The sequence below is a fragment of the Hippoglossus stenolepis genome, chromosome 2 (assembly GCF_022539355.2).
Source record: "Hippoglossus stenolepis isolate QCI-W04-F060 chromosome 2, HSTE1.2, whole genome shotgun sequence".
NCBI lineage: Eukaryota > Metazoa > Chordata > Actinopteri > Pleuronectiformes > Pleuronectidae > Hippoglossus > Hippoglossus stenolepis.
Window position 1 is genome coordinate 24,644,404 of NC_061484.1, and position 14,588 is coordinate 24,658,991.

General features: G+C 43.2%; 1 protein-coding gene across 1 annotated transcript in view; it reads left to right on the plus strand.

The window, feature by feature from the left end:
• The window catches only part of grin2ab (glutamate receptor, ionotropic, N-methyl D-aspartate 2A, b), a 99,568-nt gene that overhangs the window by 11,477 nt on the left and 73,503 nt on the right, over positions 1 to 14,588 (plus strand). The window contains exons 3-4 of the mRNA XM_035146810.2: positions 8,815 to 9,039; positions 9,129 to 9,287. Of these exons, the coding sequence (XP_035002701.2) occupies positions 8,815 to 9,039; positions 9,129 to 9,287 (384 nt within the window). The remainder of the gene's footprint in view (positions 1 to 8,814; positions 9,040 to 9,128; positions 9,288 to 14,588) is intronic.

Below are 14,588 nucleotides of genomic sequence, written 5' to 3' on the forward strand. Positions count from 1 at the left end.
TGTGAGGAAAAAAATTGGTCGATTTAATAAATGTCTCTTCTCGCATCAATAATGGATCGTTGGAGAGATTGGTGCACTTGTCATGCATGAAAATGAGTGGAAATTCAGTTTTTGGTTAAAAATTGAAGGGGGGGATTTATTCCATCATGACATCAGACTGTCTAACAAGGCTTACTAGTGATTGTCTACAACCATCCTGTGTCATTTAAATGTTTCAGGTCCTTTCAATAATTAAAAGCCAGAAAAATCACATGGTATATTCATAAGGATGGCCTCATCTCATGCTGTGCCATACTCTTGAAACCTACTTTTACACTTTTCACGTACAAATGTTTGATTAATATGAATTTATTCTGAAAGTTCCTTACGTAAACAAACAAACGCTTCAAACTGCACCAAACCGAGTGTGAGTTATGTGACTAGAGCGTATCCGTGAGGTTATATCATTATTTCAAATATTCACTCCCCAGGCTTCACTACTATTCCTCCTCCACACCCTAAATACAATGAAGTTCAATTTAAATGGAAAATATATGAAGCCTAACAAACCGCCTCACAATATGGCCTCACTCCATCTTCCCCAAGGTCAGAACTCTCCTGTCTCAGAGGCTTACAGCTTTGGCTCGGCTTCATAATAACTTTACATTTATTCCTCTTCTTTCACCTTTTCCTGCCCCACCCTCGGCCTTCGCCTGCACGGGGGTGGATTCTTTACATCTCGCTGCAAATAGCCTCAAAGTCAAACACATGGAAACAAAGATGCACAGTGCAGCAGCCTCCCCACCAATGAATGAGGGAGTGCGTCCTTTCTTGTGTTTGGCATTGTCCTTGTTTATTCATATTTATTACCGATGAAATATGAATGACAGAACTCTTGCGGACATTTTCTGTTCCCCTGGTTCCCGCACGTACCACGAGATGCCAAAAAAAACAGAAAAGACAGAATTGGCCGAAAGTGTGTCCCCCTCCGACACATGTACACACATTTCTCTGCATTGCTGAAATTTTGATGTGGAAAAAGGCTGTTGGGCTGTTAAAAGAGTGTCTAGGGGAGCAGGGAGCAGGCAGGCGGGTTTTTTTTTTTTTTATCGAGGACAAGCAGAGAGAGAGACTTGGAACTTACATCAATGTTAAACAAATAAAAATGTAATATTTCAAACGAGACCTTTTCTGCATACGCCGCTTGTCGAATCAAGACAACAACAACAAGAGAAATTGTGTTTTCGCAGTTCAGTGTCTGGGTGGGTGGATAATGATACAAACACTGTGCCTTAGTAAATGCAGAGCAATCTTTGTGAAAAATATAAACCCTCGGTGCTTCCAGGTCAGGAAGACGCACATTTAAGCATATTATGTGAAAGTGCATGTGTATTAAGATTCATTAAAGGTGATGCACTGCATTTGCATGAAATTTTACACCATTCTTTTGTGTTGTTTTTTGTAATAGAGGTAAAATGATGTGTGTGTTTGGTTTTGAATAATTGTGGGGTGGGCTGTATTTGTTTATCAGGCACTGCAGAGACCGTTTGCAATGTCTACATCTAAATATTCAGCTTAAAGTAAAGATAAAAGCTTCCCCGTGTCATGTTGCAAAATACGTTTGCATCCTTTGACTCCAGATCAGATATATCTGGTCTGAGTTATTGTCAGTCCTCTCCTACATTAATAAACTACAACATGTCAGAGTGTGTTAGCGACGGAGACATTAAGTCCTGCAGCTATTTCCATCATTGTCCCAGGTGCTTACACAGTTCACCAACCTCCATGAAGACGGAGACGAGACCTTCAGCGGCCGCCATTAAGGAACATTACAGAACACGAGCTGAAGCATTAAAAAGAAATCACCATAATAACAAACAATCAATACGGTGTTTCAGCGAATATGATCATAAACGCCCATAAAATCTATCGTTTCATGTCGGTGAGAATAAAAGAAAAGCAAAAAATAACCTGATCTCCAAATCCTGTTATAAGGAACCACTTCCTAATCTTTTCATACCCTCTTGACATACTTGCCGGAAGCCTTTTCCAAGTAAAACCCTGTATTTAATTGAATATGACGCGATCGGACTCTCCCGGAGGCCGGAGAAGTGCTGAGAACTGACACCTGCCAGCGTGGCTCGCAGCTCTCAGCCTAAGGGGGAGTCTGACCAGTCTGTCTGGTGCTAGTTCAAGTTTCAAGGTTTCTATAAGGGTATAAACCACATTGTTGAAGTAATACCGGATCAATAAATCCCTCCAGTGTGTAGAGCTGTCCGCTTGTTAAACAGCAACGTCTTGTTCTCTATTTCTACACGTGTTAAATAAAACAGATGTGACCAGAGGTTTGACACAGAGCAAGTAAAGTCGATATACACTTACAACTTTGAAATACACAGAAAACAAGCAAACAGTTTTTTAACAAGGTTTCAACACTTTCTACATTTAATTCAATATGTCCGTAAAGACGTCACACCACCATCTGCAATGTGTTTTCACTCTCTTTACCCAGCTGAGACACAACCTAGCACAGGCGGCCTGGTGATGTGACGGAGCTTGGCGAGCTTCTCGCGGCTCCGTCGCAGCCAAATAAAACTTAGAAACAATAAAGGTGGGTGGTGGACTCTTCTTTTAACTTCTGTAAACGACGAATCTCTACCAGCAAACATCACAATGAACTCCTCTAAAACGAGACACACTACAAGTGGGGGGAAGCAACGTCTCTTCTTCAACTCAGTGCTCTCTACGACTCGGAGCTGTTTCCTTCACCAGTGAGGTTCAGTTCTCATCAGCCAGTGTTTGTTCGCAGGATTACGCAGAAACTACTTGGATTAAAACTGTGAAACTTGGTGGAAGAATGTGGTAAAGATCACAGGGTCGGTCCAGGAGGTTTTTCACTTCCTTTGGGAGCCAGGGCGTTTTGCCTTTTCTTAGACATGATCTGAATGTTTGTAATTTGGTGTTTTTACTTGATATTTAGCAGTATTACAAAGAAATCTTTTCTTAACTATGAAACTTCGTGGAAGAATGTTTTGGTGTGGATTCAGGATGTTCCCAGGAATTTCTTTCTTAATTTCTTAATTGCAAGAGTTAATTTTTCAACATTTTCCTTGATTTCTCCAAGAACCTACCCCCCTAAATATGTCTTAAAATTCAGACATATTTAGGGGGGTAGGTTTTTTAACAAGTGTGTGCATTTCGTGCAGATCCAAATTCAAATCTGAATCTAATGAAGTTCATAAGGCTGAAGGCTTTTTCTCAGCCACTGTATAGTAACAACCTGTAACTACCACCAAAGTGTACTAAGACTAGTTCTAACTTTACAGCCACTGTTGGGTCTTGGCCGAGGTTTACGCTCTACTGACTGCAATTCCAATTGATGAACGTATATCTGAAAAACTAATTATACATTTTAAAAACTTGTAATGAAACTTATAATGATTCAAATTATCATTTAATCAATTCAAACAGGAAAACCCATTTTTCAATTTATTCATATATGGTGTATATACGCCTTGCGGATCGTGCGTGTGTACGAGCATCAAACAGGTATTATGCACCGGCTGCTAGCTTTTGTAGCTTTTGTTCTGCAACAAACACAACAGAAGATTCACTTGATGCCGATGTTATTCATCAAACAGGCGCACCGGCTTGGAAGTTTTTCGGTTTCTGTCATCTGAGGCACAGCTTGATCAGTGGAATCCTCCTCTTCATGTGTTTAGCACTTAAAGGGGGAATGCGCAGATGACAGCAGGAGGTTTGATAGACGCGGTCGATGGCACGTTCCCTCGCATTTATTAAGACTCACCCTGGGTTAGTTTTACAACACGGATTTTCAGATCTGAAAACCGTACATTACAGGGAGGTTGAAGACTAAAAATTAAAAAACGCAGCTTTCGGAAGACATTACCATAACAACGGAAAGATGTCTCGGGGCACAGCGATGAATTATTTAGAAGTTGAGAGTGACAGTTTCTTAGAAAGGAAAGTTACAGTGGAAAAAAAACAACAACATTGCGGCATTTTCCTAAATAAACAAAGACGGAGGAGAGTTTTGGTTTTTGTGGTCATTTAACTTCAAAGGTGAACTTGAGCAAATTCATTACGGGGATTAAACTCCTGACTTTCAGCTGAGATGCTTGTTTTCTCAACATTGCGAATATTTCACAGCAACAGAAACGTAAAATATCAAAGTTAGATTCAGTTAGAGGTTAATCAGGAGCTTAATACATGCTTAGAAAGTTTAAATTTCATTTAATGGATGTTTTTATTTCAGCATCACTACATTTCTATTAAATCCTTCTGGTCTTGATGAATCCTTATTACCCCATCGCACACACATCCCCAGTTTCACCACTCGACTGTGTCTTTTTTTGAGATCTTGTTCATATGCAGAATAAACATAAACCACAGCCCCAGTTACTGATAATTAGCAACTGCTTTGGTAAATCAGACGGTAATTTCATGCAGATTGCCGGCGCAAATATGTACATAAATCTGGGCCCGGCACTCAGAGTTAGGAATTGGAGGAAAGTGGACATTAACAAACCAAAGTTGGAGAAATATATCGTTTGATGATGGGGTAAAAAAAAACTTTATACTGCCGATAGAAACTGTAGAAAACTGGGTGATAAGACATTCTTCTTGCTCGGCTGCTGATATCCTGTGCTGCCCCAGTGACTGTAGCACTGCACACTGGAAATGATGATGACGCTCTACATTATTCAGCCCTGAGACTGCAGAGAGGTGTTATCTCGGATAATGCAACAGGCCTAGGTTCGTTCATCTGATGTTAATGACTCAAGATTAAGTAGTAATGACCTCTACAGGCAATCTGAGCCAAGTGTTTCCAGGTTGAGCAACAGCATTTCTCAAGTTCTTCTATAACATGAATGACTATATTCTCATGGACGCCAATAACCCGACTATCGACCTTGGTCTGAGTAAGACATAATTATTATTTTGATTTGTAAATGAAGCCGTCTCGACCACTCAAAGCTCTTTACAGTACAAGTAGCTTATTCTGTCACACACCATTTACACAGTGTCAGCGCAGCCGTCTGTGGAGCCAGGGGATCGAATCAGTGACTTCTGAGTGGACGACCCTCTCTACCCCCTGAGCCACAGCTGCCCGTATTCCATTCATATTCCTGTTTACATGTCACAGAGCACAGTCGGATTCTGACTCACGTTAAGATTACGTACATTACATCACACATCCGATGTCCCCACTAATGTACGATGTTAGCGTTTACCCTTTTGAGTGTTTTCAAAATTTAGCAAAAGGTTCAACTCCTCCAAAATGCTGGGGAAACTCCATTAGGACGTTATAATGTGATAAAGACGTCGACATAATGCAACTAAGGCTGAAATACTCCACGGGTCATAATTCCATTATTGCTTATCCAGAGAATGACCTTCGTAAGGTTGAGATGATCAAACAATGCAGTGACTTATCTTAATATATAATAGGGTTAATATGGGAATATATAATATCCATGTAAACACATCTAATGTTGAGTGAAGGGCAGTTTGTTTAAAACTCTAAATTGGTGTTTTTGAAGGATTCAATCAGCGTCCAGAGATGCTTTAAAAGTAATTGTCTCATTTAACGTTTACTTCTTGCATTGAACACCTGACTATTGTGCAAAGATAATATTATAAGGAAAATAACACAGTATTGGTGCAAAATAAATTAAATTAAAATGGGGGAGAAACGAGCTAATTGTACAAATAAATATGTTGCAGGTGGTTACTTGTTAAAAACACCCCACAAAAATAGAAGTCCTGCACAATCACGGTACAATTATAGTCTTCAAGTGAAACTCCACCCACATGCATTTGCATAATAAGCCACTTCAGACAAAGCAACGATTGACTTGATTATGATAAACTTAAAATGAAGTTGTTTTGAATCAATTTAAATTCCCTCTAAGAGCAGACGAACTTCCTGCATCCTCATCGCGTGCCTGCAAAGACAGACTTTTGGGGTGGAGTGTCGCTTTAAGATATTTGGGGAAACAAGGCCCACATAACCAGGAGCCTAATTTGTGTTGTCATCTAGAGACACTGTGTGCGGAGCTGCTTCACTGGCGATGAAGGAGAGAAGGAAATTGTGGAGGGATGGATTTAAGCAATTACACCCACATGAGCTTTATTTAATAGGCGTTAGGGCTAACATTGTTGAACCAAAAAATGTGCTCACGTGAGGAAAATCACTCAGGGTTGCGTTACAGCATGCAACAAAGATGTCCTCTGATTCATTGTCACTGGAGCCGCTCGAGGGCCTCTTAATGCCAGCTCCCATTAAAGCACCGGGTGTGTTGTTTCGAGCGTTGACAGAGATATCATTTTTCACAGATCCGGATTTAACTTGAGCCCGAGAACAACCAAACTCTTTTGGACAAGACTAATTTTCTGCTCGGAGGCAAATTTGTACAATTCAGGAAACATGTTTGAATGAGGACAAACGAACAAAAGCTTCGCTCAGTGGCGTCTGTGTCTGTATCGCAGTGAAGTGGTTATTAAAAAAAAAAAAACTCACCTTTTTATAACGAGTGAACATTCAGTGTTGGCAGGAAAACAGCTAATTATGCCTGCTGAATATTATTGCATTATTTAGATCCTTCATTTTTCAGTATCATGGAAATATCTGCATAAGTGCTAACACAAGGGGAAGCAATTATCCCTCGTGACGTCTTTTGGACGCTAATCACAGGAGTCAGCAGATATGGTTTTGGGGACAAATGCAAATACAGCAGAAACGCTCGGTTACCGGGGCGAGGCTTCGGGAAAACGTGGCACGGCACAGCACGGCTCTTAGTTGTCTTAGCACCGATGCTAACTCCAGGGAAAGTTAGTGTAATCCCGTCCCATTGGTCGGGGGTTGACACTAATTCCCTGGGACAGGAGCGTAGCGGTGTGTGATTTAGCGGCGTATGCTAAGTGCTGCTGCAGCTGCAGGCTAGTCTGTGGGCGCCGGGGCAGAGAGAGCAAGCTGGGAAAGTACGGACTTGACTAACTGGCCTGATTAGACCGGGTGTGAGATGACATGGATCAGATACACACACTAACCCAGCCGGAAAGACAGATTGGCAGGATTAGAGAACGGGTTTAAAAATGAAAAATATATTAAAGAGAAAATGAACACGAGGATCCGACGTGGATGCAAAGTTGTAAAATTCAATAAAGTGAGTGGAGGATGAAGAGGGATAAAGACCGCAGGTTCATTCTGCAGACGTGATGATTCTGCAGACGTGATGTTCCCTCCCGGGGTGTAGTGTTTTTTCTTCTTTCCTGCTCTGCTGGACTGTGGTGGTGTAAGAAATTGGCTGAGATGCAACGTAGCGTTCGCATCATGGTTTCATTAGCTCTCATTCAGCCCGAGGCGTTTCACACTGCATTTCCTTCGACTCATCTGCTTCTCTCAGATCTGCTGCCTTTACAGGAGAAGGTAACACAGACTGGAACTTGGTTAGGATATCGCCCTGAGTTGAAAGAAACGTTATTTGTCATCCGGGCGAACGTTATTGATTGATGCTGACACTCGTGCGCCCTCAGCCATTCTGAATGTTTCCCCTCAAACCCCCGTGAATGGAGTGAAATCAGATTAGGTTTATTTCAGGGTTATTTTATCCATTAATAGTCGGCACTTTACAGTGAACACTGCCTGCAGGCATAGATTACGTTCAAATAAAGGCAGGCGGTGGAAGGGAGATCCAGAGCGTCTTATGAAGCCCGATTAGCACGAGATGAAGTTAGGTTTAACCCTGTTGGTCTAATGGTTGCTCACTTTGGAGCAGAATGAAGTGATCTTCAAACAGAGGAGGACAGAGCGTAAAGAACTCTCGTGTTTGGGCCCATCACGTGATCTTGGTTTTTAGGGGTTTTTTTCTTCCGCACTCGAGACTTTCACTAATGATTAAATTCAAGTCACATATCTGAGTCACAGATTTTCTCCAAGATAAATACAAGCCAATCTTTGAGCGCCCCGGCGGATCGCTTTACAGCTCTTAGTGTGTTTTTGAAGACATGTTCGGAATACTCCAGACGCTTATTTCCTGCTGGTTCGAAAATATATTCAGTCCACGGCAAAGTGAAATAGATTTTTAACTTGTTTTTTGCAAAAGGTGTGGATCAAGTTTTTTCAACAAAGAAAAACGAGAAGTGGGAGATACTGCTTATGTTACGGCACACAAGAAAGATATATGTATATGTATATTACACATTACATACTTTTTTTTGCTATTCTTCATATTTATTTTATCTTTCCCTTATGCGATTACTTTTTAATGTTAGCTTTTTCTCTTTGACGTTTGTTGTTTTCTTCTCCTCTTTTCAAAGCACTTCGTGACAGCTGTTTTAAAAGGTGCTATAAAAGTACATTTATTGTTATGACATGAAAATGGAGCAGAAGAGAAGAAGACACAGTAGATGGTGGTAAAGCTCCTTGACGTTACCTGCTACCCGCCAATAAATCGAACAAAGAAGAAGAGGAAGAATATGTATAATAATATAAAATAACAATATAGTAAAGTAGTGGAGATTCAATTTGGGCATCAAGTCTGTCAGGGGCCACTGGAGAAGATTATATAGGTTTGATACGGTTTTATCAGTTTTTGGAATAAGAACACATCTGTATTTTTTACCTTGACAGAACATATAACCTCCCGTCCCATGTGTCTCATTGATCATTTCTACAGAGAGAAACCTGTCAGGGTAAAGACTACAGCCGCGTGGTCACATAAAGTCAGGCTTGAAAATATGGTGGCAATCGCACAACTTCTTCACGATACAATTCTCTGCTCATTTCCGGTGCTTGTGTGTGTTTTTCAGGGTATGATGGGTGTAGTGGGCTGGATTTTACTCCTACTCTCCCAAATGATGGTGCCTGTGGCGTCTCAGAAGCCTCCAGGGCTCAACGTGGGTGTGATCATGGGCCAGACGCGACCCATTTCCGATCAGGAGTTCCAGCCAGTTCGGCGCCCTGATGATGCCCTTGACATCTCCGTGGTAGCACTGAGGATCAACGAGACTGACCCAAAGTCTGTGATTACGCAGGTGAGAAATGCTTTTAAACACACACACACACACTCTAACATACACGTGCCTTTATCGAGGCCTGAGTTTGTTTCCCTGTGTGTCCCAAGGTGTGTGAGCTTCTGTCACGCACTCGTCTCCACGGCCTTGTGTTCGCCGATGGCACAGATCAAGAGGCCATTGCCCAGATCCTTGACTTCCTGTCTGTTCAGACACAGCTTCCAGTTCTGGGAGTCCACGGAGGCTCCTCGATGATAATGGCTGACAAGGTGAGTGACCTTGACACAAGCACTGACCGGTTCAAGCACCACACACACACACACACATGCTTCTTTGTACGCACAGTGTTTGCGTTGCGGAAGTGAGACTGGGAATTTGTGATCCCTCCTCTCGGCTCTAGAGGTTGAAGAATAATGCTTTTCAACCTGTGTGATCTTTCAGTTGTCCCGACGTGTGTGTTGGTTAATCTGGTCGCACTCTCACTTCACTGAGAGACAGGGACATGGTTCACTTCCTTCCTATAGAAACTGTAAGAGGATGATGCAGTCAGCATGTTGTAGATTAGAAAACTGACGCGCTGGAGGCACGTGGAAGCTTGTTTGTGCTTCCGGGAGCCGCTCTGTCAGATTATTGTATACGTTCAGAGCTGAAACTCTGCCAAGCCTGTAAGTTGGTAGAGGCAGAATTTAAATCAGTCTGTGGATAGATGCGTATAAGCAATTCTATTTTAATCAGCCTTTTATATAAAAAAGGAGTAGTTCACATTTAGAAGCTCAGTATTCAAAAGGTCAGAAGAATTCTTTGCAAAGAGCACGCAGCATTCTCTGGTTTCCTTTTTAAGTGACGGTCAGGCATTGTTTCTGCTTGGTCTGAAACTGGGCCACGCAGAGAGGAAAAAAGGAAACGTCTGGTGCTCAGCGGGAGGCCAGAGAAATGGATTCCCAGATTTTTAAAAAAGAGAAAAGAGAATATATCCTTTCAGAGTGGATTTCTGTTTGACTGTGGTGTGACGCTCGGTGCAGACTTGTGGATGTGTGTGTGTGTTTCTTCAGCAGAAGCCTCTCCCTGGTGCTGACTCTGTAGACCTCGCTGACTGACAGACAAACTGACGAAGCTTTGATAAAAACACAACTGGTTCTTTAGCTCCTAAATCTCTCTGGGCACGGCAGCCGAAACACAGGAACCAATAACTGCCGCAGTACAGCAGCCGTTTGAAGTACAAGTTGTTGATGGGGGATGCAGTGTGTGTGTTTGTGTGTGTGTGTGAGAGAGAGAGAGAAAAGGAGGCTGAAAGAGAGAGGGAGGAAGGTACGAGAAACAGTGGGAGTTGGGGCTACGGTGTCAAGGTTATCCAGCATGAACCCTCCTCCCAATGAGAATATAATGATAGGCAGAATAAATAAGTAGTTTTTCCCGCCGCCAGTCGCTGCTGTTCGCCATTAAACCAGGTGTTTAACCCCCAACCGCTCTAATTGATCGGTTTGGTGGCCAAAAGCACTCGAGCGCGGTCATCCATAGCAGCTCCCGGCTGTGAGTGTGTGTGTGTGTGTGTGTGGCCTGTAACTAACCAGCGCCCCCGCAACTGCTCCCGCAGGCCTGTCCTGTAAATTAAAAATAAAGAAGAATCCTGCCTGGTTTGAATTAACCACAACTGGCAGGTATGTGGAAGCTCAGTGAGTCAGCAAATAGTTTATTAGATCAGTTTGCTGCACCTACCTGGTGTGGGGGGGTATTGATGATCTTCCTCCTGGGTGTACTTATGAATAACAGCCTAATCAATAATTTCTCATCAGTGAATCATTCATTATTAAGTCTGCAGCTGTTATTGGTTCATTCTTTGGATTTAATTGGTTAATTTCGTGGTGTTTGTTTTCATTTCTTGGGATATGTATCGCAGGCGTTTTAAGATGTTTATTGTAAAAGGGACCGGGTACTGAGGTTTTATTTTAGGAGCCTGTGCAGGCAATGGTTCTGCGTTTGACTGGTTTCCAGAAAACCGAACAAGGCAGGCAGGTGTGGAGTCAGAGCCGGCTTCCAATCCAGGGTTACAGACGAAAACAGGACTGGACATGTCTGGATATTGCAGGCGGCTGAGTGATGGACCTGGGGCGCAGGTGGACAGAGTATTAGCAGGGAAGTAAGAAGCCAACTGGCAGAGAAGTAACTTTCAAAAAATGCAGGTGGAGAGAGTGTGGTGTGTAGAGTTCACACCGATAGAAGTGGCTGAACTGATCTGGTGGAGTCTGGATGGGATGAACCTGGGGTTTAAGTACTGCAGGTGGTTTGGGGAGTTGATTGGAAGATGAGCCTTGGGGGACCAGAAACTGGAGACCAGAGACCCTGCAGGAGACACACGTACAAACTAGAATGACATTCAATAGAGCACATATGTCCACCAACACCCAACAGGTCCCTTACATTCAATATAAGCTGAACTGATTCCCCACAGTCATGGAGATCAGTTCCCTAAACGTGCCTGATTTTTGTTTTTATCAAGCTCATACCCATACTTTAGGGAACCTTCAGAAATGTTGACAAACACCTTCAAAAAGTTAAAGAAAGATCCAGATCTGCTTCTTTCCTGCACCGTATTGCACCAAGTTTCGTGGAAACCCGTCCCTTAGTTTTTGTGTAATATTAAATATCAAACAGACAAACGGACAGGGGTGAAAACATAACTCTTATTGGTGGTTGAGTAAAGAGAACCAGTGTCTCCCATTAATTATCTAGACTGTGCTGGCCCGCCATTTTCTAATTAGCTTCATAATGAACCACAAAACTTTTTACACAGACACATAGTTCCAGTTCCAGTTGTGGCATGTAGCGCAGTTCTCTCTCTCTCTCTCTCTCTCACACGAGAACTGATCTCTCCCCCTGTGGACTGTGAACATGTCACTCTGAATCTGATGCCCGTCAAAGTGACCTTCATGCTCCCTTGTTACCGCCTTAGATTTAATCAATTCTGTGGGAAAGGCCGCACAACCATTAACAAAATGAGGATAAACACACACACACACAAGAGCAGTGAAAAACAGCAGGAAAAGGGGGAAGATGCAGAATATTCCTCACGTTGCACTGTTTTACACCATCCATCTCTGACAAGGTGGATATGATTATTTCCCAGATCCAAAAGTGACCTCTTCAAAGTGCTTCTCTTCCACGACTCAACAGTCCAATGAAATTAAATTTGTACTGATTTAAACAAACAACACCAACAAATTGCCACAGTCGAGGAAGCTGCAACCTGCGGAGGTTCGGTGCTTCTCTCTGATTAATCACTGAAAGCACTGAGTGATTATCAAAGCAGTTGGCAATCGATTTCCTGTTGATTACCTAATTGTTGAATCGATGAATCATTTCGGCACCGAACGCGTTGGTGCGGGGTTTCAATCTTTCCCGGTGACAGCAGCGAACCTCATCATTACGGAGGTGATGAGGACTCTCGGTGAGCTGACACATGTTTTCTGCTCCGCTGTGCCACCGCGCTCACTTACATTAGCTCCTCTCAATCATTTTCACTGTGTGATACGCGCGTTAATCTCCGAGGGTGTGAGTGGTTAAAATAAAACGAGAGCAGACCCGACGAATGCATTTTGCTGCGGAGGGGAGTCGGTGTAGTACTTATTGGATGTGTGACTGTTGCTTTCATACCTGCTGTCAGCGGTGTGTGCTGGTAATCTGCAGGATCGAATGAACTCCCAGCGGGCTGGTAACAATTCAGCCTGATTACTGTGGGCTAACAAACAACATTGTGCTTTGTGCAGCCGGAGCGGCTCGAGCCCTGGGCTCTCTCCCTCTCTTTCTATCTCTCTCCACGCACCCAGTCACTCTGTTAATGTCACAATCAAGTCTATAGTACAGGAGAGAAAAATGAGCAGCTCATCCTGTGCCGCCTCGAGTACAGTACAGCAGTACTCTGCACGTCGTGTTTTAGATGGCGAGCAAAGAATGGAAGAGGATGGCGCCAAGAAAATAGAAAAAGAGAAAACTTGCACTCGCAGGCAGGCAAGTGCTCTGAAATAATGGATGTATGTGGAGGTGGGCAGTGCAAGTGTGAAACGCTCGGTGTTAAAGCAGCATTAAGCTGCCAAAATGCAAACTTTACTGTCACATTTCAAGTAAAGGCTTTCTCCACTTGTCATTTTATCAGCGGCTGGTTGCACAGCCATCACACTGCATCACACAGACAGGGCCGGGCAATGCAGGCATCCCTGGAAAACTGTTAGGCACATAAACAAGATTGTGGAGGCCGGTAACTCACTGCAACAGCTCCTCAGGTTTTATTTTTAAATGACAGTTTTTATTTGTAAAGGTTTTTTCTTGAGTTTATTCAGCCGGTGGATTCTGAGCTCGGGTGTTTTTCTTTTGGCTTTTAGCTTATTTTCGGTTGCTGATAAGTGTGTTTATGGCAAATGGTGTCAAACCAGGTGTCGACTCACTGCGACGTAACCCACTGGTTTGTGAGCCGTCGTCTTCAAGCCAAGAGTTTGGGGTTCTGTCAGTGGAGCCTGACTGGGAGATGCGGATACTGCACTATTGCACTCGCACCACTTACACCTGCGACTCGCACCCATTGGTCGGTCACCTCGGTTCCCGCGCCCCGATGCATACCGAGCTTTATCGTCTATTTAACGTGAAACTGGACCGTAAAGTATGAAATGAACATCGTGCTGTTTTGAAGAAGACTTGAAAACTTGAGATTTAAACCAGACTCCGTATGAACATGTTTACTGTTGCTATACATCAAGGGAGAGGTAAAGTCATTTTCTCATAGACTTCTATAGAAAACTGACTTCTTTTTGCAACCAGGGCCTCTGCTGGTCATTAGATAGAATGCAGGTTTCAGGCACTTCTTCATTGGCTCCACTTTTGAACCCGGAGTTTACGCCCTTTTTTATGTACAGGTCATGCATCACTTGGCCTTGGTTCTGCCTTGGCTCAAAATCCTACTTTAGGATCTGCTTGTTAACCAAAGCCCCGTTTCCACTGGTCTAAAAACCCACCAACATCCAGCTTCCGTCTGCCGGGGGAAAGGATTCAATCAGAATTCACTCCCGGGTCAAATGACTCCGCAGTAGACACAGGTTTTAATCGGCTCGGGATCAGCAGTGATGGAAACGTGACACCCGGGTGAACACGATAATTTGTTGGAACGCCTCAGTTGTTGGTGACGTCAAACATGATGCAGAGGGGGGAAGAAAAAACAGACAAATGGGAAATGAGTCAATCGCCCTTTTTAGCGGGATTATCCACGTTTTAAATAACCTGCCTATACCTTCAGATCTTTGTGAAAAAGACATATTACTAATCGTTTACTGAATTTGGAGTTAATACACACCGTATACGATAAAGTACTCTACGTGGCTCCTCATCATTTTAGCTCCTGGGCGGAAATTCAGCCTCATCCGCTGCCTGCCACCGACCAAACTGCGGTACACACATGAAGTAGACCCCAGACCCCCGATATAAAGAGCTTTCACAGATGTTTAGCATGACAGTCTTCAGGCAAAAATACTGCCTGCTTCCAAGCGCAGGGTGTGAACGTCCTCGGATGACTCACAGACATATGC